General features: G+C 53.7%; 2 protein-coding genes across 2 annotated transcripts; one reads left to right on the forward strand and one right to left on the reverse strand.

The window, feature by feature from the left end:
- NCCRP1 (NCCRP1, F-box associated domain containing) lies at positions 1–4850 on the forward strand. Its single transcript, XM_004617291.2, has 6 exons — positions 1–298; positions 1966–2028; positions 2126–2177; positions 2847–2942; positions 3286–3424; positions 3788–4850. Exons 1-6 carry the CDS (start codon positions 1–3, stop codon positions 3926–3928), a joined length of 789 nt encoding a protein of 262 aa, XP_004617348.2. The 3' UTR covers positions 3929–4850.
- Positions 4851–6139: 1289 nt separating this feature from the next.
- Positions 6140–7214, reverse strand: SYCN (syncollin). Its single transcript, XM_004617292.2, has 2 exons — positions 6820–7214; positions 6140–6281 (listed from the first exon to the last, which is right to left on the reverse strand). Exons 1-2 carry the CDS (start codon positions 7212–7214, stop codon positions 6272–6274), a joined length of 405 nt encoding a protein of 134 aa, XP_004617349.1. The 3' UTR covers positions 6140–6271.
- Positions 7215–24092: the final 16878 nt, after the last annotated feature.

Genomic DNA, 24092 nt, shown 5'->3' on the forward strand with positions numbered 1-24092 from the left:
ATGGCGGAGGAGCGGGAGCCCCGCGGGGCCGGTGCCCGTGCCCTGGAGGACGAGCCCGCCAGCCCGCGCGAGCCGCCGTCGCCGCCGCCGCTGCCGTCGCCCGTGGCGCCCGGGACCCCCGAGACCCCCGAGCCGCCCCAGCCCGAGCCACCGACCGAGGCGTACGCGCGGCAGCTGCTGCTGGAGGAGTGGGGGTCGCCGGGGGTGAGCCTGGAGCTGCCCCCGCGCCTCTCCTGGAAGCTACTGCTGCTGCAGCGGCCGCTCTACCGCAACCTGCTGCGCTCGCCCAACCCCGAAGGTGCGCGCCCGCCCGCCCGCCCGCCCGCGCCTCTGCCCGCGCGCCCTCCCGCTCCGCTCCCCTCCTCTCTCCCTCCCTCCGCTACTCTTGGCTCGGTTGGGGTTGGGGGGGGCCACAATCGGCGATGCCCAGGGCTTACTCCTGGCTCTGTGCTCAGGGATCACTCCTGGCGGTGCTCGGGGATTCGGGCCGAGGCTGCCACGTGCCAGGCAAGCGCCCTACCCGCTCTGTCCTCGCTCTCCCTCCACTCGGCCTCTCTCTTTTTCTTCTGGCGGGTGCGGGGAGCCTTCCAAGGGGTGCTCAGGAGCCCTGAGGGTCATTTCCGGAGATTTGTTGGTTTGTTTGTTTGGGGGCCACACCCAGGGATGCTCAGGAGTTACTCCTGTCTCTGCACTCCGGCTGCTGCCGAGGAATCGAACCTGGGTGGGCTGAGTGCCAGGCAGGCAGCCTCCCCGCTGCCCACTGTACTATCGCTCTGGCCCCACTTCCAGAGATTCTTTTTTTTTTCTTCTTTTTGGGTCACACCCAGGGGTTACTCCTGGCTTTGCACTCAGGAATTACTCCTGGAGGTGCTTGGGGGACCATATAGGATGCCGGGGATCCAACCCTGGTCGGCCGTGTGCAAGGCAAACACCCTACCCGCTGTGCTATCGCTCCGGCCCCAATTTCCAGAGATTCTTTTTTTTTTTTTTCTTTTTGGGTCACACCCGGCAATGCACAGGGGTTATTCCTGGCTCATGCACTCAGGAATTACTTCTGGCGGTGCTCAGGGGACCATATGGGATGCTGGGATTCGAACCCGGGTCGGCCGTGTGCAAGGCAAACATCCTACCCGCTGTGCTATCGCTCCGGCCCCAACTTCCAGAGATTCTTGACCCATGGGGTCAGTGGTGGGAATGTGAAGTCCCTGAGAATAAATAGGTATTGTCGGGGATCTGCAGTGCCGGGGTCCTCTGAGTCACCCCGTGGTGCTCAAGGGACTCCGGGGTCATAGTTCTGGGGCTTTCAGGCAGGGCTGCACCCAAGGGTGCCCAGGGGATCATATGGTGCCATCCCCTGACCTGGAGACAGCATCATGCAGGGCAAACGTCCTAACCCCCATCCTCGCTCGCCTGCTCTGCAGTCTTCTCTCTCACGAGGCACCCCTTCTCTTGCACCTTGGGCATGTTGCTCTTTGTTTTGTTTGGGGGCAACACCCAGGGTGCTCAGAGCTTACTCTTGACTCTGTGCTCAGGAATCTCCTCGCAGGGCTCAGGGAGCCCTCTGGGATGCCAGGGACCAAATCCAAGCCAGCCGCTCTTGTGAGGCAAGCGTCCTACCCACTGTACTATCCGGCTCCCTTATTGATTTATTCACTCATTCATTCCTTCGATTTTGGTCCCCTTCTTTGTCTCCTCAGAACCTCTCCCTGCACCCCATCTGTGCCTGCTCCCCCTCCCCTCCCCAGGACCTCCTCAGTGCTCCCAGCCCTGACTTACTCATCCCCGCCAGGCTGGCCCTGCCCAGCTGGCAGGACAAGGATTCCTGCTCTGCCACGAAGCCCTGGGGGCAGGAGATGAAGGGTGTGTGTGTGTGTGTGTGTGTGTGTGTGTGTGTGTGTGTGTGTGTGTGTGTGTGGCGGGGCTTCCTGCCCTCCTGAGGCGCCACTCCACCCCTCTACATTTCAGGCATCAACATTTATGAGCCGGCACCCCCCGTGGGCCCCACCCGGAAGCCCCTGGAGACTCTGGGTAAGCGCTTGGAGGCTGCCCCTGAAATGGGGGGGAGGTGGGGGAGGGTAGACGGGGAGAGGGGCTCCTCTCACCGCAGCCACCCTCCTCCTCTCAGGCAATTTCCGGGGGTGGCACATCAGGATCGAGAACCTCCAGCAGAACCTTAGGTGGGTGCCCACCCTGCCCCATGACCTGCACTCGAGTCCTCCCCTACTCTCGCTGAGGGGTCTCCCGCAGAAACGGACGTGGCATCTCTGAGCCTCAGGCTGCTGCTCCGTGAGCAGAGAGCCGGGGTGCTGGGGAGGGGGGCAGTGGGTGAAACTAGAGGGTGAGGGGCCAGCAAAGCGCTGCTCTAAAGGGTCCCCCTCTCAGCCACTTTTCTGGGACAGGGAAGAGTCGCCCCAGTCTTTTTTTCACCCCCCCACCCCGGGAAAGGGTTTGAGCTGCTCAGGGCTGAGCTCAGGGGTCACTCCTGATGCAGCTCAGGGGACCCCATAGAGTGCCCGGGAATGAACCCAGGTCGACTAAAGGCAAGTGCCTAACCCCCAGTATGGCTATTCCAACCCCCCCCACTCCTTGGCCTTTACTCAAATCTGCTTTTGCTTGTGGAAGAGAAGGTGTGCCTCCTGGGGTCCCCTGAGCCCCGCCTGGAGTGATCCCTGAGCACAGAGCCAGGAGTCAGCCCTGAGCACTGCCCGATGGATCCCTCAGACCAAACCAAATGAACAGAAGCCCAAAGCAGCAGGGCCCAGAGCATGGGGCCATGAGCTGAGAGTCCGTATGCGGGGCCCGGGGTGCCCCCCGGGCACTGTGCTCAAGGGGTCCTGCTCCCGCAGCTGGACCGTGAAGCAGCAGTGCCTGGACCTGCTGGCCGAGGGCCTGTGGGAGGAGCTGCTGGATGATGAGCAGCCGGACATCACCGTCATGGACTGGTAGGTGCCCCCGGGCAACCCCGGAGATCAAGTCTCGTCTCCTGGACCCCCCAACTCCTATCACGCCCTGCGCTACGGGGTCCGCCTTGGCTGCCCTGTTGGCCCCTTTGAACAATTATTTTCAGCCTTCCCTCATTTAGTTATTTAAGCCCCTTGGGGTCACGGTGCACATTTTGAGAAGCTTGGAAAGATGGGTGCACAGCCATGACCCCCCAGCCCCAGCTGCGTCACCTGAATTCTGGGCTGGGCTGTCCCCGTCCCCACTGGGTGCAGGCAGGGGCCGGTGGTCATGGTGAGTGGGGTGGGGGCAGTGGTGGCAGCTGGAGGCCGGGCCTGCTCCCAGGTACGAGGACAGCCACCTCGACGAGAGCGTCTATGAGCTGCACGTCTGGCTGCTGGCTGCTGACCGCCACACGGTCCTCGCCCAGCATCATGTGACGCCCCGCACCTCTGCCAAAGGGCCCCCCGGCCGCTGGATCCAGGTGAGGCTCTGTGACCCGGTTGGCCGCAGCCAGCACATGTGTAAGGTCCTCAGAGCGCGGCGTGGTGGGAGGGGGTGGGCGGTGGCAACCCCGGCTCTGATGGGGACCAGGACGAGGCCGGGCCTTGATGGAGCCAGAATGACGCCAAGTGTATTGGGGACCGGGACGAGGCTGGTCTGATAGGAACAGGACAAGGCTGGGCCTGCTGGGGTCAGGACAAGGCCAGGCTTGTTGGGGACCAGGATGCGGCCAGACCTGATGGGGATAGGATGAGGCTGGGTCTGATGGGTCCCCTGAGTGTGCTGGGGACCAGGACGAGGCTGGCGTGATAGGGATAGGACAAGGCCGGCTGCCCTTTCACAGGTGTCCCACGTGTTCCGTCACTACGGCTCGGGCGTGCGCTTCGTCCACTTCATGCACAAGACCAAGAATCGGATGGAGCCTGGTGGGCTGCTTCGGACCCGGGTGACGGACTCCTCCGTGTCCGTGCAGCTCCGAGAGTGACAGGCTGGGTCTGCCTGGCTAATCCCAGCACTCCGACCCTGAGCACCTGACCCTGAGTACCCAATCCCTAGCACCCCAACCCCTAGCACCCCTAGCACTCCAACCCTACAACCCAACCCTACAACCCACCACCTAGAACCATAGCCCCCAGCACCCCAACCCTAGCACTCATAGCACCCCAACTGCAGCATCCCTAGCACCCCAATACCTAGCACCCCAACCCCTAGCACCCCTAGCACTCCAACCCTACAATCCAACCCTACAACCCAATACCTAGAACCATAGCCCCTAGCACCCTAACCCTAGTATCCCTAGCACCCCAACTCCAGCACCTCTAGCACCCAAACTCCTAGCATCCCCACCCCTAGAACCCTAACTCCTAGCACCCTGACCTCTAGCACCCCAACCCTGAGCACCCCAACCTCTAGAGCCCCCTGACCTGAGTACCCCCATCCCTAGTACCACTGACCTAAGTACCCCACCCCTAGCACCCCAATCCCAGGAACCCTGACCCCCTATACCCTTTTACCCTGAACATCCCCTACCCAGAGTGCCCTGGCTTCTGGAACCCCCCAATCCCAGCACCCTGACCTTAAGCACCCCCTGACCCTGAGCACCCCAATCCTGAATACCCCTGACTTCAACACTCCTGTCCTCAGGACCCTGACTCCTGACCCTGAGTATCCCTGGCTCCAAGTACCCCCAACACCCCTTGACCCAGAGTACCCCTTGACCCTGATCACCCTTGACTCCACATGCCCCAACCTCAAACATCCCTTGATACTTAGCACCCCCGGCCCTTAGCACTTTCTGATCCTCTTAACATCTCCCTGGCCCAGTAGCACCTCCCTGTTCCCTCAACCCCTCCTAAAATCCCCTAACCCCCAGATCCCTCAGCCCCACCCTGCAACTGGCTTCTCACATCCCGAGTGGGTGTCCCACTGGCATTTCCCTGCTGCTCTCCCAGCCTCAGGAGCACCCAGCTCCTTCCTCCCGGGTCGGTGCTTGGCCAGTGCTCCCTGCTCAATAAAGCTTTGTGGGTCGGATTGATCAGTGTATGTGCCAAAGGGACAGGGATACCCATCCTGGGTTACAACTGCACTGGCATAACAGTAGTCCTGGATCCTGGCCCGAACCTCGGCACCAACCCGGACCCATATCCCAGTGGATGAAGTGCCTGGATTCAGGATCTTCACTTACCTCTTTTTGTCTCTCTCTCTTTTTCTCTGTCTCCCTTTGTGTCTCCCTCTGCTCACTGTCTCTGTCTGTCTGTCTCTCTCTCTCTGGGCCACACCCAGCACTGTATTTGGTCATTCCTGACAGTGATCCTCAAGAACCATGGGTTTCCAGGGATCAAACTTGGACCTCCTGTGAGCGAGCTCTCTGCCCCCTCAATCTTCTGTGGGCTGGGGGTCTAGGGATCAAACTCAGACAAACTCAGACACATTAAAAATGCAAGCTCTACCACTCATCGACATTTGGGCTTCCCCCTAACTTTTTTTTTTTTTTGCTTTTTGGGTCACACTTGATGCTCAGGGGTTACTCCTGGCTCTGCACTCAGGAATTTCTCCTGGTGTTGCTCAGGGAACCATATGGGATGCTGGAGATTGAACTCGGGTTGGCTGCGTGCAAGGCAAATACCCTGCTGGCTATACTATGGCATTGGCCCATCCCTCGTAACTTTCAGCTCTGAGTCTCCCTGAATTCTCCTCCTCTCACTCCATACTTCTACTCCTGACACAGTGTCCCCTCTCTCCCCTCCCCAGCAGACCCTTTCTGTCTCTAACTTCTCCAGGGCTCCCAAACCAGGGTTCCTCCAAGAGGTGTGATCCCCTGATGGAAGATGGACGCAGCAAAGGACAGATCGAAAATCTCCAAATTCAAACCAAAGTGTCTCTACATGTGGGGGCAAGTGTGTCTGTGTGTTTGGGGGGTAGGCGAAAAGTGTTGCATGCTAAGGCCAGGGATTCATGTCCCCCATGCTGTCCCTGCCAGAGGAGAGGGCTTGGCCCAGATTTTAGGGAGAATTTCCGCATTTACCAAACAGTTTGTAGCACAGAAATCCTTCAGGGCTGTGACTTTGTGCATGTGGAAAGCCATGTCACTTTCTAGTGTGGGGACAAGCCAGGTATGGGCTGAGCCTGCCTTGATCCTGGAGACCCTAGTCCCAAGCACACACAGATGGCGGACAGAGTGTCACAAGGGCTGTATTATAGGCATAGCAGGGTGGGAGCAGGGGTCTCCTCTTAGAGGCCATGCTGGGACCTTCAGGGGACCCTGGGGACAGGTCAGGTCAGGGATGCAGCACTCAGGGGCAGGTGGAGATATGGGACCTCCGAGGCATCAGTAGCACCTGCAACAGAATCAAAAAGTATCACAAGGGGCTCAAAGATTTAAGGTATGGAAGGTTCTAGAAGCCTGAGATAGGGTGGGAGACCAGGCCAGCGAGGGTAGCTAGGTGTCCGGTCACAGGGTCTGAGTTGGGAAATTCCAGTGCAAAATTGGAGTGAGGCCCCCACAGTTGTGTGGGGAAGGTTTCCAGAAATCTCTCAGGAATGCTGGAACTCGTATTCCAGGCTGAGGCTCAACGGGAAGATCTAGGTAGGGGTGTCTGCATCGGGCCATGAGGGCGACACAGGATGTTCCTAGAACTGGGTCGAGGCCAGTTTCAGGACTGGGATTGCAAAGCTGGGCGGGTAAGGCACGATGGTTCTGGGGTTCCCCACCCCCATGCTAGGGTGGTGAGAGCAAACGGAGCGGGGACCCTAAGGGTTGGGGTGCTGGAGGTTCTGGGTTGGGAATCCGGGAGTTGGGACCCAGGGCTTGCGGGGCAGGGGGCGGCTGACTGCGTGCCAGGGACTCCGGGGTCGGGGTGGGCGGGGGCGGGGCACCTGCAGTGGAGCGCGGAGATGGAGTCGGCCCAGTCGCCCAGCACGCCGCGCCGATACTCCTCCAGACGCGGGTAGCTGCCGGAGCTGAACTTGCGGGTCTTCCCGTCCTTGCCGCGGCGCGACCACACGGTGAGTTCGCAGCGCGGTGCCACCACCAGCGACGAGGCCACGTTGCCCCAGTTGGAGGGCAGGTAGGGCAGGTCGGCGCCGGGCTCCACGGCCAGCTGCGCGCCCCCGCAGCAGTTCTCGTAGTAGGGGTCGCTCTTGTCGAAGAGGATGGCGCAGGTGCGCGAGCCGTCGGCGTGCTTGAGGTCGGCGGGCGCCGGGCAGCCGCCGCGCGCGGCGGGCACGGCCGCCAGGGCCAGGAGCAGCAGCCAGGGACACAGGGGGGCCATGGCGTCAGTGCGGGGGCCCTGCCTCCGCGCGCTTTTATGCGCCTGGCCCGTGGGAACCGAAAAGCTGGGAGATAAGGCTGGGGAGGGGCGTCCCTGTCTCCCCGGGGATGGGGAGGCCGTCCCAGACGGGGTTGGAACCCGGCCACCCAGGACTCCCAAGCTGGGCGTATTCGTCCAACCGGAGCTGCCTTATTTGCGCCTTGTGCTTGCAAAGCATCAACCCTCTGCCCCCTCCACCCCCCCGCGCAGCTCAGGCCCGCGGGGGAGGGCAGCGGGGGGGGTGTTGGGGTGGGAAATGTCCTTGAAACTGACCAGGAATGGAACAAGCCCGCTTCCAAATAAGGTGCGGGGTGCCCTTGGGAATGGAGAAGCTGGTGATAAGGAGAGACAGGCCCCGGAGGGAAAGGAAGAAAAGTGGGGCGCCCCGACCCCAGCCTCTTGACTAAAGTTAAGTGCTATATAGCTTTTTGGATCACACCTGGGTGGTGTGCAAGGCAAACCCCTACCCGCTGTACTATCCCTCCAGCCCAAAGTTAAATGCTTTTTGGCTTTTGATCTGCTGATGTGTCTGGGGTGGAACCCAGGACCTCTCACAGCACGGTGGGTCTGTGCTGCATCCCCTGCTGAAGTTCATACTTGGGTTTTAATTGGGAGGGTAGGGTGGGGGGGGTGGTTGGAACACCCTGAGGTGCTTACTCCAGGTCCTGAGCTCAGAGATCTCTCCTGGTGGACTCAGGGGACCTTATGGAGTACCCGGGATCAAACCCAGGTTGACCATGTGCAAAGCAGGCGTCCTCCCAGTAGTCCTATGGCTCTGGCCCCTGGTCCTTCACAAAGATGAACTTTGCTTGCTGGTTGTCCCTGAGCAAATGAATGCACTTCTCTGAGTTTGTTTTCCTCTGTCTTCAGCAGAAAGTGACTCAGCAATAGTACAGAGGGTAGGGAGTGTTTGCATGTGGCCAAAATTCAGTTTGATCCCCGGAACCCTATAAAGTTCCCCCCAGTCAAGTCTTCCAGGAGTGACTCCTGAGTAAAGAGCCAGGAGTAACCGCTGAGCATCACTGGGTGTGGCCCAGAAGCAAAAAAAAAAAAAAAAAGTGACTTTATGTAGGGTAGTTTTGTAAGTAATGCATGACTGATACAATAAAACATCATTTAAGGGCAATGACTCAGAGGCAGGGGCATGTCTTGCATGTGCATGGACCAGAGTCTGGTCCCTTGGCCCTCATGCCTCCCCCACCACCCCCTCACCCTGCTCTCGGATGTGGTCCTGGAGGCCCCCAGCTCCACCTGCCTGAAACACTGCTTCACCAGGCCCCAGCATGGAAACACATGGGTGTAGCTCACCATGCCCCCAGCACTACTTTGGAACCACCCCCCAAACATGCTCACCCAACCACCTTGCTTTTTACAAATACAACACAATGCACCCATAACAATAGTATGGTTTCATTTTGCTTTTGGGGTGCCTCACATGGCAGTGTTCAGGTCTACCTCCTAGTGGGGCTCAGGGGGACCATAGGGGATGCAGGGGATAGAACCCGAGTTCATCTTGTGCAAGACAAGTGCCCTCCCTGCTGGCACTTGTATAAGAGTACTTATACAAGTACTCTTACTTTATGTAATTACACTCCAGCCCCGTATAAGAGTAGGGAAGTAGCAGGTGCCAGGCCCAGGCTGGCACGCGGGAGGGGCTCCTGATACAGCCCCACACCCTGGCTGACCCTGCCTGAGCTCACTCCTGGATCCTTCTGCCTCCTTTCTTCTTCTGATTCCAGGAATTCTAATCTCCAGCTGCTGACTTCCCAGCGGGCCTCCTTGACCCCTCCCCCAGCTCTGTAGGAGCCCCAGGCTCAAGGTTGGAGGGTCAGTTTAGCACCCTCAGGCACCCTTGAACCCACCTGGATGGAGAATCTGAACTTCAGACAGAGGGGACATGGGTTGGGGACCAGCCTGCCAGGGAGGCTGAGCCAGGGCCAGGGACACATCGAGGATCAGGGCATCAGGGGGCAGCCAGGACACGCGCTCAGCACCTCCCGATACAGGGACCGGCGCATGGGCAGGGGCCGGGAAACCCCTTCCCTCAGTCAGTCATTGAGGTTCATGGGCAAACACTAGGGAAGGGCCTATTGGGGTGTGGACACTTGCCTGAGACTGTCCCAAGAGAGTGACAGTTCCATTCAAACCACATGCCTACAAGGTGTCCCCCCCAAAGCCTCCAGCCCCTCACTGCTCTGACCCAAAGCCCTGCAAATCTCAAACTTGCCACCATATCTGATGTGGCCTCCATGAGGCCCCCCCCCACAAACACACACACACACACACACGCGCACACACGCGCACACACACACGCACACGCGTGTACACACACACACACACACGGTTATCTCGTTTATTTACAACAGACTGGGCAAATAGTAGAAAAATAAACAGTCCTTTATCACACAATTTTTTTTCTTCAAACAGCTTCCCCCCACTTTTTTTTCTTCAAATGTCCTGCCCTTGAGCAACTCAAAACTCTTAAGAAAGTCAGACAGCAAATCAATAATTCAAACACAATGGGAAAACGTTCTACCAGGAGTGCCGCAGAGGACGCTGGGAATAAAGGAGGAAGAAGAGCAGGTTGGGTTTTTCCCTCCCACTCAGAGATTGTGATTCATGTCATCAGGACAAGAAATAATCCTCTTTACAGACCTCACAACCTTGATTTGACATTTGTCACCAGCCCATAAAAAAAGAGATGGGGAAACTCAGTGATTTTGTGCCCAGAAGGAAAGGGAATCCTCGTCTCCCGCAGGGGGAGAGAAAGAACGCTATAAGGAGCAAAGGATTGAAGTGAAAATGCTGGACCTGTAGCAGGGAAAAATTTCAGATCAGCACTGGATGGTCAGACCTTTTTATATGGTCACTTCATTTTTCATTTATTTATTTATTTATTTGCCGTTTGGGTCACACCCGGTGATGCTCAGGGGTTACTCCTGGCTCTGCACTCAGGAATTACTCCTGGCAGTGCTCAGGGGACCATAGGGGATGCTGGGAATCGAACCCGGGCCGGCCGTGTGCAAGGCAAACACCCTATCTGCTGTGCTATTGCTCCAGCCCCAGTCACTTCGTTTTTTTACCTTTTTTTTTTAAATTAAACCACTGTGAGATACACAGTTACAAAGTTGTTCATGATTGGGTACCAAACATACAAGATTCCAACAGCTGTCTCTCACCACTGCACATTTCCCAGCACCATACATAGTTACTTTATTTTATTTAAAATTTTTTGTTTCGGGGGCCACACCAGACTATGCTCATGGGTTACTCCTGACCCTGTATTCAGGAATCACTCCTGGTGGTGCTCAGGGGACCATATGGGATACTGGGGATGGAACCTGGGTTGGCCATGTGCGAGGAAAGCGCCCTACCCACTCTGACCCCTATGCATGACCACTTTATTTTTTATTTATTTACTTATATTTTTTAAAGAGACCTTTTATTTACTTACAGGTGATGCTCAGGGGTTACTCCTGGTTCTGAATTCAGGAATGCCAGGGATAGAACCTGGGTTGGCTGCATGTGAAGCAAATGCCCTTCTCACTATACTGTCTCTCTGGCTCCTGCATAGCCACTGTTTTTCTTTGTTTTTGTTCTTTTTCTTTTTGTGTCACCCCCGGCGATGCACAGGGATTACTCTTGGCTTTGCACTCAGGAATTACTCCAGGCGGTGCTCAGGGGACCATATGGGATGCTGGGAATCGAACCCGGGTTGGCTGTGTGCAAGGCAGACGTCCTATCTGCTGTGCTATTGCTCCAGCCCCACCACATAGCCACTTTAAAGGGCATTTTAACCTTGCTGTTGAGTGGCCATACCTGACATGTGTTTCGAATACAGGATTCACACATGCCTTGCATGTGCTCTGCAGCTAAACCCCAGCTGTAACCCTTGGTTTCATTCTTTCTATTTATTTTGGTTTAGGGTCCCCGCCCTGTGGCACTTGGAGGACTTTGGAGTGCTAGGGACAGAGCTAGTCTCTTACATGTGCTCAGCCTCTGAAGCTATCTCTCTGACCCACTTGGTGGTGTTCTTTTTTTGTGGAGGTGAGTGTTTGGGGCACTCCTAGCAGGGCCTGGAGGGCTGTTTCTGGCTCTGTGCTCAGGACTGACCCCCCGGCAGTGCTCAGAGGACCATGCATAATGCTGGAGATTTGAACCAGGGAAAGCCACATGCACACAAGGAAAGTGCCTTAATCTCTGTTCTCTCTTTCTCTCTGGTTTGTGGGCCACACCGGGTGGTGCTCAGGGCTTCCTCCTGGCAGGCTTGGAGAGCCATATAGGTTGCCGGGGATCAAATCCACGTCGGCTGTGTAGAGGAAGCGCCCCCTCTCCAAACTATCTCTTTGACTGTGCATGGTACTGAAGGGCTAATATGACCCTCTGAAGCAGGCAGCACGTTGGGCTCTGGGCTCTGAGCATTTGGGTTCTCCAAATGGTCCTGATCCCTTCTCCTGACCACACAAATTCAAAATCCCAGCCCCACCCTGCATGAGAAACTCTCTGGGGTGGGTTTCCCCTATCAGAATTTTATCTGTTGTTGAGTCATACCTGGCAGTGTTCAGGGCTTACTCATGGCTCTGCTGTAACTCTGTTACTCAGGAATCATTCCTGGTGGTGCTCAGGGAACCTTATGGTATTCTGGGACTCCAACCCAGATGGGTTGCGTGCAAGGCAAGCACCCGCCTGCCTGTGCAATATATTTCTCCAGCCCCTGGAGTTTCAAAGCCCTCCTGGTACTCCTACTGCATGTTGGAGTTTGGGATAGGGTTTTGGTCTTCGAAGGCTGCTGATCACTTACATCCGGAGCTGAGAGTGTCTTCCAGACCTCAACTTTCTCTGAAATTTCTGTGAAGGTTAGTGCCTATAATTTTGTCAATTAAATGTAAGTCTGGCGGGGCTGGAGCTATAGCACAGTGGGGAGGGTGTTTGCCTTGTTTGCGGCCAACCGGGGTTTGATTCCCAGCATCCTACATGGTCCCCTGAGCACCGCCAGGAGTGCGTGAGCCACGAGTAATCCCTGTGCATCGCTGGGTGTGACCCAAAAAGCCCTCCCCCCAAAAAAAGTCTGGCTGGCGGTGGTGGGTGGGGGTGGAGGGACAGAGAGATAGAACATCTGGATAATGAATTTGCCTAGATCTTACAGTGGGGTAGGGCAATGGCCTTGTCTTGCATGTAGTAGATCTGGGCTTACTCCCAGAACACCACTGCCAGGAGTGATTCCTGAGGGCAGTGCCAGGAGGAACCCCCAGCACCGCCTGGGATGGCTCCAAAAACAAACAAACAACAAGCTTCGAGGGATGACAGATAGTACAGCATTTAGGGCATTTGCATAGTACAGTGTGAGGAGGATTTGCCTTGCTCACAGCCAACTCAGGTTAGATCCCCAGCATCCCATATGGTCCCCCAGCCTGCCTGGGGTGATCTCTGAGTCCAGAGCCAGTTAAAAGGTCTGAGCACAGCCGGATGTGGTTAAAAAAAAACCCAGACAACAACAAACACTCTATTAGCATGAGAGAGAGAGAGAGAGAGAGAGAGAGAGAGAGAGAGAGAGAGAGAGAGAGAGAGTGGGGAGGGGAGAGAGAGAGAACACAAGAAGTAAGGCATTTGCTTTAAAAAATGTTTGTTTATTGTTTTGCGTCCACACCTGACAGTGCTCAGGGGGACCATATGGATCAAACCCAGGTAGGCTTCATGCAAGGCACGCGTCTCCCAGCTGTGCTATGCCTCTGACCCCAGGCACTTGCTTTGAAAGCGGAAACTTCACTTTGGAACTGGCACCACATATGGTCCCTCCTGGGCACAGAGCCAGGAAGAGCCCTTAAACACCCTTGGGTGTGTGCGTGGGGAGAGAGGATGGCACCAACTCCATTGGCATCAGAGAAAGGGACATTTCTGGGGTCTCCAAGTGGAGTCTCATAAAACAGTGTTCGGACAGCAAATGTCTTGAATGGATCTGATTTTTCTCCTGCTCGGACTCAAGGCCCCCGTATCACTGAAGGTCAGGGGCTCCATCAGCAACTATCCAGGTCCCTTGGTGGTCCCCTGGTGGTCCAACTAGTCAATTCCTCCTCGCAGCAAGTCAGTGGAGGGCCCGGTGCTCTGGGGTCTGGGGTGGGGGGCGGGGGGGGGCGGTGTGTGAAGGGGACGGAGTGTCCTAAGGCTACAGACCCCTGACCCGGTGGCTGTGGGGGAGCATTTCGGCTGTGAAGCTCCTGGAGCTCGGGGCACGGCCCCTCCCCGCTGCCCGCGGAGATAGAAAGCGGCGCGGGGCTGGGCGGCGGCGCCCTGGAGCGCGTGGCTGGAACGCGGAGCTGAGCCGGCTGGGGGGTGGGGGGGGAAGCCGAGCGAGAAACTCGGAGGATGTTTGAGAAGGAAACCTGGGGAGGGAGTACCCCACCCCTCAGTCGCTGCGGGTGGGCGGTGGTCACCCCCAAACGTAGCCGGGGAGGGGCGGGGAAGGCTGCAAAGAAGCCCTCGGGGCTCGCCAGGTGGCGACAGAGCGCAGAGTCTGGGAGCAGCGTGGGGGGCTGTGTAGATGGATTCAAATTCGTGGGTGGGAGAGTACAGCAGGTAAGGCGCTTGCCTTGGACGCGGCCACCGCATGGTCCATGCCCGGCACCCCATAGGGTCCCCCGAGCACCGCCAGAGTGATTTCCTCAGCACAGAGCCAGGAGTGATCCCTGAGCATCGCGGGGTGTGGCCCAAAAAGGGGGGAAAAAAATCCCAGGGAAGGGGCCAGAGCGATAGTAGAACAAATAAGGCACTTGCCTTGCATGTGGTTGACCCGGGTTCGATTCCCAGAACAATGGTCCCGGAGTCCCTCTAGGAGCTCTCTCTGAGCTCAGAGCCTGGAGGAAGCCCTGGTCGCTGGCTGTGACCCCAAAACGAACATGAAATCAAATCACAACTAAGCATGGGCATTGCGTATAGGACGTCTCAATTGTCCTGGAGTATTTCCTGAGCGCCACGGGACGTGGCAGCAAAATAAAAACAGAAACAGAAAACAACTCCAGTTTCGTCACTACCTGGCTGTGTGAACTTTGGCCAATGACTCAACCTTGCCAGTGTCACATGGGGTGAATTATGCTTCCTGTCCCGAGGCTTATAGATCACATTCCACCTTACTGAATTAAGATCGCTTGTTTCGTTCTGCGTTTCATTGCTTGTATCGGTCATCCGTGCCGTTCTTTGTTTTTCCTTCCCTTTCTTATTTCCCAGTGATATTGAGATGGAATTGACCAGAGACGTTGTAAAACCTTGAGGTTGTGCAACACCGATTTGTTCATTATGCATATTGCAAAACGATGATCTCAGGAAGTCTAGTGCATTTCCATGACCTCACATACGTACATCTGTTTGGGGAACACATCCAGAGCTTGCTTCTGATTCTGTGCTCAGGGATCACTCCTGGTGGTGCCTTGGGGACCATCTGTGGTTCCGGAGATGGAACCTGGGTCAGCTGCATGCAAGGCAAGCACCTTCTTCCCCTTGGGGGGGTATCATTCCAGCCCTTACAGTTCTTTTCTTTGGGTGTGTGTTGGGGGGAGGGGGCCATGTTGCTGGTGCTCAGGGCTACTCCCAGCTGAGTACTAGCGGGCCACCTGTGCTCTGGTGATCTTGCAGAGTTGAGGATTGAACTTCAGGTGCCCGCATGTGTGCCAGCCCTTTGAGAGGTCCTATGACGAGAAAATGTCCAGATCTATTCTCTTGGGAACTCTCCACTATACAGGACAGTATTATCAATAGCCATCACAGTGCTATAAGTTACATAGCAGGATCTATGATTGGAATTTTGTACTTTTTGGCCCCTTCCATCCGTTTCAGTTCTCCATACTCTCACCCTACTTCCTCCGGTCTCCATTACTCATAGCCGCCTATCTATTCTCTGATTGATTGTAGTTTTTTTTTCAGATTTCATATCAATAAAATCCTACAGTGCTTACCTTTGTGAGGTATTTCACTTTGGGGGGCAGGGGGCTTACATCCCCCTCAACCCCTACCTCTGCTCAGGGTCTACTCTGGGCTCTATGCTCAGGAGCAACCCTTACTGAAGGGTTGCTTAGAAGATGATTACAGGGGCTGGAGTGATAGCACAGCTGGTAGGGCGTTTGCCTTGCAAGCGGCCAACCCGAGTTCAACTCCCAGCATCCCATATGGTCCCCTGAGCACCGCCAGGGGTAATTCCTGAGTGCAGAGCCAGAAGTGCCCCCTGTGTATCACTAGGTGTGACCCAAAAAGAAAAAAAAAAGATGATTACATGGGAAGTTAGATGGGAAAGTAACATAAACCCACGAGGCTCAGTAAAGAAAAACATCATCACAGAAGGCTCAACTGACTGCCCCAGAGAATCCTGGAGAACCCAGGGTCACCATGACTGCTGGGGGACAACCTGTCAAGTGGGGCCCCCCTTGAGATCCTCACTATTACCTCTCTTTTCCTTCGGTTTGATCTTATCTCATTAATAACGCTAAATTGCAGTTGTCTGTGTTGTGCACTTGGTTTCTTATTCCTTTCACTCTGCTTTCCCTGATCTTATTGTGCTGTTTTTATCTTAACACTGGAGGTGGGTAGTTTAGCTTGCTAATTGCCAGCCTTTTCTCTTTTTTTCCACCTTTATTCAAAACATTCAGAGACTGCAAGACTGTTAGGTGCTTTACATAAGCTCCCAAGGCCCATGTGCTGAGACCGGCTCAGGCATTCCAAAGAGTTCAGGGTGCTGTCTGGACCCTAATTTAGGCGGGGGAGGGGGGGTGATTTTGTTTGCTTGTTTTGGGGCGGTCCTCAGGGCTTACTTATGGCTCTGCACAAAGGGATCACTCCTGGTGGTGCTTGGGGGACCACATAGATGGACCACATAGTGGTGCCAGGAGTTGAACCCAGATCAGCCACGTACAAGGCAGGTTCACTATCTGCTGTGGCCCCTTGGATGGCCCCTTGGATGGGGGGGCGGGGATTAAGCCTGACAATCATTATTAATTAGGGGGGCCTGGAAATCAGAGCCAGATGCAGGGGATGAAGTCTGGGTTGATTGTGGATGTGGTTTCTATTGCAACTTCAGGGAGTGTGAACCACATAGGGGAAGTGTCAGACAGGCCTGGAGGTCATCGGTCTTCAGTGGGTCTTGTTGGGTGAAGAATCCTAAATTTCTGGTGAGGCGGCCCAGGGAGACACTGGTTCCTGCAAAGTCTGTCTCTCAAGGCATTTTGTGGCTCTTGGCTCCTGGCTGTTTCCTTACTCAGCAAGGGGTCTCTACTTCTGACTCAACTCCCCTCTGACTCTGACTTCCTCTCCTTCCCTCCTTTCTCAGCAAAGGGTTTTTGCCACTAAAGATGTGGCTCAGTGGCAACGTGCCTGCCTTGTATCCGTGAGACCTGGGCTCAAGCCCCAGCACCACAACATTGAAAAATAAAACCACAGGGGCTGGAAAGATAGTACTGTGGGCCAGGCACTTGCCCTGTATGCGGCTGACCCAGGTTCAATCCCTGGCACCCCATATGGTCCCCTGAGCACTGCCAGAAGTGACTCCTGAGTTCAGAGCCAGGAGTACCCCTGAGCATCATCGGGTGTGGCCCAAAACAAAAATAAAAACAAACCAAAGTATAAAGTATATAGAGAATTGGGGCTGGTGCAATAGCACAGTGGGTAGGGCATTTGCCTTGCACGTGGCCAACCCAAGTTCGATTCCCAGCATCCCATATGGTCCCCTGAGCACCGCCAGGAGTAATTCCTGAGTGCATGAGCCAGGAGTAATCCCTGTACATCGCTGGGTGTGACCCAAAAAGCAAAAAAAAAAAAAAAAAAAAGAGGTTCACCCAAGCTATCTTGGTCCAAACTTCCCTCTCTCCCTCTCTTTCTCATTCTTCTTCCTCTCTTCCTCTCCCTCCCCCTTTCTCCTCTTTCTCCTTTCTCTTTCCCTCTCCCTCTCCCTTTCTTCTTCCTTTCTCGCTCCCTCTTCCCCCTCTCTTTCTCACTATTCTTTTCCCTTTTCTCCTCTATTCCTCTCTCTTGGGGGAAACAGTGGGACAACACCCAGTGCTGCTCTCCAAGCAGTGCTCATACGGTGTTGGGGATCAAACCCAGGCCTCCCACAGGTCAGGCTTGTGCCCTAGTCATTGAGCTATCTTCCCAGCTCTAACTCTATGTGCAGTGCTGTATTATTCACAGCAGTTCATTTGTGGGGGCAAATCAGGTGTCCCACAGCAGATGGATGGACCAGCCCAGTGTGGAACTATTCAGAATTCTCACTAGACTATTAACTCTTACAATCTCGAGGGATCTTGGGGGTTTATGCCCGGTGAAACTCTCCTATCAGAAAAGACAGATCCTTTATGTTTCCTCTGAGGAAGATCTTAGATTTAAGCTGGCAAAGAAAAAAAAAAAGACAGAAAGCATGGTTGTGATTCTCAGGGGCTGGGAGTAGGGAGGGTTATTGCTGAAGAGGTTCAGATTTTAGTTTGAAAGGATGAAAAGATTTATGAGGATGAATGTGGTCATACAACGAAGTGAGTGGTTTTCAAAAATGAAATGAAACGTTCCTGGGGCCAGAGAGCTAGTGTAGAGGGTCGCACACTTGCCTTGCAGCGATAACCCATGGTTTAATCCCCGGCAGCACATAGTGATTCCCCACAGCACCACCAGGGATCACTCCTGAACAGAGAGCCAGGAATAGCGGATGAGCATTGTAGAATTTGGCTCCCAAACAAATGAAAAGCATATGCGGGGCTGGAGCAATAGCACAGCGGGTAGGGCGTTTGCCTTGCACGTGGCCGACCCAGGTTCTATTCCCAGCATCCCATATGGTCCCTCAAGCACTGCCAGGAGTAATTCCTGAGTGCATGAACCAGGAATAACCCCAGTGCATCACTGGATGTGACCCAAAAAGCAAAAACAAAACATAACAAAAAACCATACCCTTCCCTGCAGTTGCTGTGATCACTGGGGCTCACACTGGGTTGTGGGGTCCTGGTGATTGACAGCAGGGCTGGTGTGGGCTTTGGGGTGGTACCTGGGATAGAACCCGCAGCCTCAAGCCTGCAAGATGGGTTCTCTACCACTGAGCCACAGCTTCAGGCTCCAACGACTGTGCTTTGTTTGCCACAGAATGGTTGAGATAGTAAACCTGATGTTCTTTGTGGCTTACATGTTTGTTTTGAGGACCCACACCCAGTGGTGCTCAGGTCTTACTCCTGGCTCTGTGCTTACTCCAGCTAGCACTTGGGGGACCATATATAGTGACGGGGGATCAAACCAGGGTTGTCCACGTGTCAGGCAAGAATCTTAATGTCTTTGCTTTTGCTCCATTCCAAAAAGCCTCCCTTTTTATCAGAAGTCTGTGTTCTTGGTTGTGACTCATGGGCCCCCCACCCCACTGCACAGAGGGCCCTGCGTTTAACCTGAGCTTCATTTAGCTCTTGTCCTCTCCGGGGACTCAGTTAGGCTGAGGCATGGGTCACAATTCTGGCAACACTGTCTTTCAGGAAATGCTTGCTAAGCCCCTCCCATGCGTCTGACACTATTCTGGGTTCTGCATACACAGGGGTGAGAAAAACAGACAAAAACCCTTGCCCGGGGTTGTCTATATTCTAGGAAGGAGGAGAAGAACAGGTGGATGGGAATTAACAACAACATAATAAGCCAATTTCTGGTGTGCTGCAGAATGTTAGGTGCTAGGGGAATAAAAATAGAGCGGAGTAAGGGTTATCAGGAGCACTAGTGTGTTTGTGATTTTTAACAGGTTTTTGAGCTTGAAGGAAAGTCTTCTGGGGGCTTCTGGGAAAGTTTTTCCCTTGCTGATGGAGAAACTCATAGTAAGAGACTGTCTCTTTTTCCTCTGGACATTGCCAAGAGGATGTAAGGCCCGGGACCATGGCAGCCTCTTTGGGACCAGGAGGAGTTCTAGTCTGAGGCGAGGACAGTGAGAAGTAGAGTCTGGAATGACTGAATGATGAAAAGAATCTGAATGACTGCTTTCACATGATTCAGAAATACAATCAACTCCCTGTATCTCTCCACTGGTCTTGTTATTTGAAATTGTTTGAGTAATTTGAATGGTTGGCTTTTTAAAAATTATTATTGAAGAAAAAAAATCTGACTGGGCTGGAGAGATAGTTCAAGGGTTAAGGTGCTTGCCTTGTACACAGATGATCCTGGTTTGATCCTTGGAGCTACACCCGGTCCCTTGAGCACCGCCATCCATGATCCTGAGCTGAGAGTCAGGGGGAAGCCCTGAACATTGCCAAGTGTTCGCCCCCCCCCTCAAAAAACCAAAAATCCTGACACATTTATTTGTATTTAAGGCACAATCACATGGTTCTTGTTGTTCTCAACTACATGTGATGTGACAATATTTCACCCTGAACAGCAGTGACCTAGGGCTTGGAGGGACAGCATAGGGCCAAGATCACGTGCATTACAAGCACAGGGTCGCAAGTTCAAATCCCTGGTATCACTTATGTGGTCCTGTGGCTTTGCTTGGAGTGGTCCTGCAAGCACCAGGCCAAAGCTGGGGGGAAATAATGAGCTATATAAGCGAAGAACTGAACAGGCAGCCCCAATTCCAAAGATCAAAGAAACCACCCCCCCCTCTGGTAGAGTGGGGTTCAGCACCAAGGAGAGCAGCCCAGGGGTGCCCCCCCCCCTCGCCTCCCCACCAGCTCCCTGGCTGTGATAAGCTCGTTTTCTGGGCTGTCTAGTGGCTGGAACCTCCCTGTAGATCACTCAGAGGAAGGAAGTGTGTCTGGCCCCTATTGCTGTTGGTTTATCAGGGGTTTCCGTTGGGATCAAACCTTGAGCTGTGGGACCTAAGTGATACCACAGCAGGTAGAACATTTGCCTGGTATGAGGCCAACCTGGGTGGGTTCACTCCCATATGGCCCCCTGAGCCCTGTCAGAAGTGATTCCTAAATGCAGAGTCAGGAGTAAGCCCTGAGCACGGCCACCTGTGTGCCCCACCTCCACCCCCCCAAAAAAAAAAAAAACAACTGAAGTTGCCTTATATACACAAGAATAAACCCAGTTCATCCTTGTCAGCAAAATCAAAGTTGGAAGGAAAAATTTAGGCTTCTCACAGTGGGGAGAGAGCTTACCTCACATATGGTGAATCCCATTTTTTTTCTGATCCCTGGCATCACCTGTGATTGCCTGAGCCCTTCTGAAAGTAAGCCCTGTGAACAGCTGGGTATAGCTACCAAACTAAAGGAAAAGAATTTAGAATACGTGGGCTGGAGTAATGACTCAAAGGGCTGAGCACATGCTTTGCATGTAAGGGTGCACATAGAAGGCCTGGGTTCAATCCCCAGCACCAGATGCTCCCCTAGCACTGCCAGAAACACCCCACAAGCACCCACCTTTGGGAGGTGGGCCTCCTAAAGCCAGAAATAAGAGCCAGAAACAGAAATAAAAAATAAAAATAAAAAATAACCAGAAATCAAATGTGTGGATGTGGAAACGTGCCTCAGTGGGGCAAGGACTTGTTTTGCAGGTGTGAGACTTTGAGTTGGACCCCTGGCACTGCTCACCTCATGGTACAATCCCAGGTGCCCAAGGAGACCTGTAGCACCCAGTTACCAAGTAGGTGACCCCCTGCCACCACCACAATGACAATAGCATAGGAAAGAGGTAGCTGGATGCCCAGGGTGACAGTCCACTGAATCCTGGCCTCAGTCTCTCCTTTCTGCTCCTCCCACCACTGATCATCTCTGAATCTCCAGCTCTGTTCGTGAGCTGTTCCTTGCTTTGCCTCCAAGTGTCATGCTCAGCTCACCCAGCAGGTGCTTGGAGCAGATGGAAGGAGACTGATGCAGGGGGATGCAGCTGCCAGCGGAAGTCCTGGTCTGGGGGTCTGTGGAGCCTGGGTTGGGGGTGTGTCAGGTGAGCCTGGAGAAGGAAAGAGGAGAGGGAGAAAGAGGTGCTTTCCTGAGCTGGGCAGTCCTCAGGGCTGAGGCACTTCTGCCCATCAGTACCTGGACAGGGCAGTTGGGGGACTCATACACAAAATCTTTTGGTTTGGTTCGGGGGCCAGGCCTGGCAGTGCTCAGGTTTCACTTCTGGCTCTGTGCTCAGGGATCACTCCTAGTGGGGTTTGGGGAACTGTATGTGGTGGCAGGGATTGAAAGTGGATCATACTTGAGCAAAGCGAGCGCCTTCCCGGTTGCACAGATCCTCGGACCCCACCGTGTCTACTGGGAGATGTGTGGGAGCAGACTGAGGTCCCAGAAATGAGGTGCGTGTGTGGGGGGCCATCATTCAGCCACCCCACATCTGCTCCAGTCTCAGGCGCCCACCCACAGGAGTGCTGGCAGAACTTGTGACTTCATCCCTGACAGAAGTCACAGTACTGGGTCCCTCTCGAATTTTCATTTATGCTCGTCTCCACTTCTCAGCTCCGGGAGCTATTAAAGCTGCCACGACGAAGTTCTTATTTAATGCCTTAATGAGGAAGCACATAAATTATTATATCACGCTTTCAAAAAATATTTTGATAAGTGCGTTACAATAAGAATCAGATTCCTTTGTCCTGAATATTTTTTTGTTCTCCTGGAAGATTTACAAGGCTGCCTTGAGAATGGGTAAGATGGGCTGCCCTAAGGGACCGTGACTTACAATGGGGGTATACTGTGAGGAGAGTTTATGGGGGTAATGGGCTAGGGGGAAGTGGGAGGTAGCTCGGGAGCATGTGGGGAGGCATGCAGAAGGCCCCGAGTTTGATCCCTGGGCTGTTGGTAGGTTCCTTAAGGATAGCTTGGGAAGCTCCCACGCCCCCCAAAAAACCCAGAGTCCCTGACGGAGGTAAGGCAGCCATCCTCTCAATAGAATGCGAGCCAGGGTAGCATGTGCGCCTGTGAGGGGGTAGAGAAGTACACACCCGACTTTTAAAATACACAGCGAGGGGTCTCCGTAACAGCATCTCAATTTAGCACCAAGGGGAATCGGGTGGACCCGCCCACCTGGCTGGGGGGAGCCGAGGGGAGCTGAGAGGGGCGGGGCGGAATCCAGGTGGGCGGGGCAGAGGCAAATAGGGGGCGGAGTGTAGATGGGCAGGGCGAAGGCCAATAAAGGAGCAGAGCCGTGATGGGCGTGGCGGGTGAGTAGGCGGGGCTTGCTTGTGTGCTTTCCTGAGCTACCGGGCTGTTTAGGTTAGCCTGCTTCTGGGTCACACTCACAAGTGCTCAGATGTTAAACCCTTTTTTTTTTTTCTTTTTGGGTCACACCTGGCGATGAACAGTGGTTATTCCTGGCTCTGCACTCAGGAATTACTCCTGGTGGTGCTCAGGGGACCATATGGGATGCTGGGAATCGAACGCAGGTCGGCCACGTGCAAGGCAAACGCCCTACCCGCTGTGCTATCGCTCCAGCCCCAAACCCCCTTTTCTTTTTTAAATTTTTTTATTGAATCACCATGTGGAAAGTTACAAAGCTTTCAGGCTTAAGTCTCAGTTATACAATACTCAAACACCCATCCCTTCACCAGTGCACATATACCACTGCTAGGAATCCCAGTATACCTCCCCCCACCCCGCACCCCATCCCCACCTGTGTAGCTGATCAATTTCACTTTACTTTTCTCTTTACTTTGATTACATTCAATATTTCAACAAAAAACTCACTATTATTCCCGGGTTTCGGCACAAAAAAAAAACACAAAAAAACCTCACTATTATTGTTTGGAGTTTCATGCCCCCCCCCCCCAAAGTCAGGCCTGTTGAAAAGGAAGCATTTGATAATTTGTTTTCCATTGCTGACAAGAAAGAGATATGAGGTTTTGGATTTCTGTATTTTAGTAACTAAGTCCAGGGAAATTTCTGCCAGAAATTGCATCACTGCAAGCTCGTACCTCCCTTTTGTGGTCGTCATAAGATGGCAGCTGTGGCTCAGTTCACAGTCTAGAGACATTTCTGCAAGAAGCTGCTGGTGCCCAAAGTAGTTTAGCTGGCCTCCGGGGCCATGGTCATGCAGCAGCGGAGAGGCTGCACACGTGCGGCTGCCAGGATTACATCTCGGGGGAGGGCCCAGATATTAAGCCCATTTAAAGACTCAGAGTCACCCACCTTACTGTTGGGGGCCATGGCTGTGCCAGAGATCAAGCCATGGTCTTCCATGTGCAGAACACACGTACCAGCCCTTTGACCATGTCCAGAGCCCCAGGGGGCACTTTTGAGAAAGAGAATCCAAGGCTGGTGAGACAGTGCACCAGCTAGGGATTATATGGATTCCATCTCCGGCACCCAATATGGTCCCCTGAGGACTATGTGAGTAACTCCTATGAGTGCAGAGCCAGGAGTAAACCCTGAGTATCGGTGAGTGTGGTTTAAATAATAAATATTTAATTTATTATTAATTAAATTAATAAATAATAAATAATAAACAAGAAGCAAATCCACAAGGCCGAGAGATGGTACAACGGGTAAAAACTTGAGCTCCGCCAAACAGGGTTGATACCAGGCATCACCAATGGTACCCTAAGCAATGCCAGAGAGAACCATGAGAGAGGGATCAGAGGACATTCTGAACAATAAAAAATTTAAGAAAAAAGGAAGGAATCTACAAACACAGCATATTTTTTGGACACTGTTTATTTGTATGTTTATATAAAAGTAGAAAAAGAACATTTTAATAACATTAAAAGTATAAAATACTTTAATAACATGTTTTATACTTTTGTAACATATTAATATATTCTAATGACTTGCTTTATTATTTATTATTATTAAATATTATTATAGACATGAACCATAAATAGATAAATAAATATAATAAATAATAAATAAATATTAAATAAATCGTGACTTCATAATAGGGTGGACCGTAGAGAGTCATGGAGAGAGGTGGCATGGAGGC

The sequence above is a fragment of the Sorex araneus genome, chromosome 8, assembly GCF_027595985.1.
Source record: "Sorex araneus isolate mSorAra2 chromosome 8, mSorAra2.pri, whole genome shotgun sequence".
NCBI classification, from domain to species: domain Eukaryota; kingdom Metazoa; phylum Chordata; class Mammalia; order Eulipotyphla; family Soricidae; genus Sorex; species Sorex araneus.